Below are 1,748 nucleotides of genomic sequence, written 5' to 3'. Positions count from 1 at the left end.
GAAAAACCTAATTTGTGATTTCAAAAGGATTATATTTTCCTTAAAGTTATGAGGGGAAAACTCGGATTTTGTAAATTTTCCGAAATCCTCCCCTCCTCGTTGCCTTCTGGGCATTTTTGTTTTCAGATTCGTTTCCTACACATTTTTTTTTACACCTGTTGCACTATTTTCTTTTTTCGATTTCGTTTCCGGGTAATAATGTCAACATTAACCGAAAACTGTAAGGAAGCGCGCGCAGTCTTTCTTTTTAAACGCTTGTGAATGTGGTTGTGAGAGATTTGACTGTTATTTCTAGCAAGACGAACGACTACTACGCAGAAGTACCCTGAACTGCTCGTGATAATGTATCGATGTTACTGTTATTGTTTAACCCCAGGACAAAGATTAGTGGAGCAGACCTTTGATAAGAGGCATTCCAACCGAGACCATCTCACTTAGATCTCACTTCTGGGCTTACAGAAATAGAAATGAAAATAAGAAAAAATTTTAGTCAAAGGGAAAGAACTCTGGGTGGCTACAATTTTTTTCTTAATTTCAATCATAATTGCATTTCGGATTCAGATTTTAAAACGCTTTGTTATTTTCTTTAAATTTTTAATTAAAAAATTTTTAATTAATAAAAACTAGGATTTAAGTGAAATTTAATACAACCTAACAGAAATCGCCACTTTTTATTTAAATAAGTTTTAACGTTTAGCAGCTGACTTGGTAGAAATCCACAAGACTGTCCACCCCCAAAGTGTTGTGGAAGGATCCTGACCACCCCCAAGTGACCAAAAGTGGACTCGTGCATTTCAATCAAATAAAGAGTCGTTCGTATCGGATTACTGAGTTACTTTAATATCGTACGTACGTCTGGCATATTACGCAGCACGTTCTGCGTGAACTTATTAATTTGGTTATTCTAGATAACCATATCCAAATATTTATTAAGGTAATACTATTCCTACACCCTTGTGCACACCCCCAACGTCGTCATAACATTATTGGTAACGATATTGAAAACCTGGAAGTCATAAAGAAACGCTGCACTTAACACCATAGTTTGTTATACAATAAGACGAGATGGTCATGGCCGTATTGACTTTCATCATGGATCTACTCAATGAAGGTTCATCTGGGGATCAACAACAACAACAAAAATGGTTTTAAAAAAGGTGACTGGTTTCTTACCCATTTGTGTATCCTTGCAGTGACAGAGAAGTTCTGTTGCAGGTTCATTGCCTTGTTTCGATGCCATGATGAGCCATTTTACAGCCTCAACGCCGTTTTTCTCTTCATTGACCCCAGACTGAGCCAATACCAAGAAATGTTTACCCACGATAAGTTGGTCCTCTTCCGATCCATCTTCTGCTCTCTTCAAAACCTCTGGATCGAGGGACGACTCCATCTCTGGAATTTTAATAATAATAATAATAATAATAATGATAATAATAATATACAACGTACAGAAGGTGGTAGGGGTCTTATACAGCTGGAAAACCATTATAAAATAACCACCATAGGACTGCAAAAATACCTACTCCAGAAGCAAGGAAAACTAATACAAATAGCCACAAAACACAAGCAAAACAAAAAACTGTTTTCAGTATTTAAGGAAGCTGACAAATACAAACAAGAAATCATACTACCTAACAAATACGAAGAAGAAGTAGAAACAACAAAAGCTATAAAACAAATGAAATCCAAACTAAAACTAGAACAGCAACGGACCATGATAAAACGATGGCAAGAAAAGCCCCTACATG

General features: G+C 36.3%; 1 protein-coding gene across 1 annotated transcript in view; it reads right to left on the bottom strand.

Moving 5' to 3' along the window:
- Positions 1 to 1,748, bottom strand: part of LOC106867480 (wolframin) — a 33,446-nt gene that overhangs the window by 13,312 nt on the left and 18,386 nt on the right. Inside the window, exon 2 of the mRNA XM_014912394.2 lies at positions 1,174 to 1,392. Coding sequence (XP_014767880.1) covers positions 1,174 to 1,392 — 219 coding nt within the window. The remainder of the gene's footprint in view (positions 1 to 1,173; positions 1,393 to 1,748) is intronic.

Source organism: Octopus bimaculoides, chromosome 27, assembly GCF_001194135.2.
Source record: "Octopus bimaculoides isolate UCB-OBI-ISO-001 chromosome 27, ASM119413v2, whole genome shotgun sequence".
Classification (NCBI taxonomy): Eukaryota; Metazoa; Mollusca; class Cephalopoda; order Octopoda; family Octopodidae; genus Octopus; species Octopus bimaculoides.
Note: the sequence above shows the minus strand (reverse complement) of the source record. Positions and strands in the feature narration are given on the sequence as shown.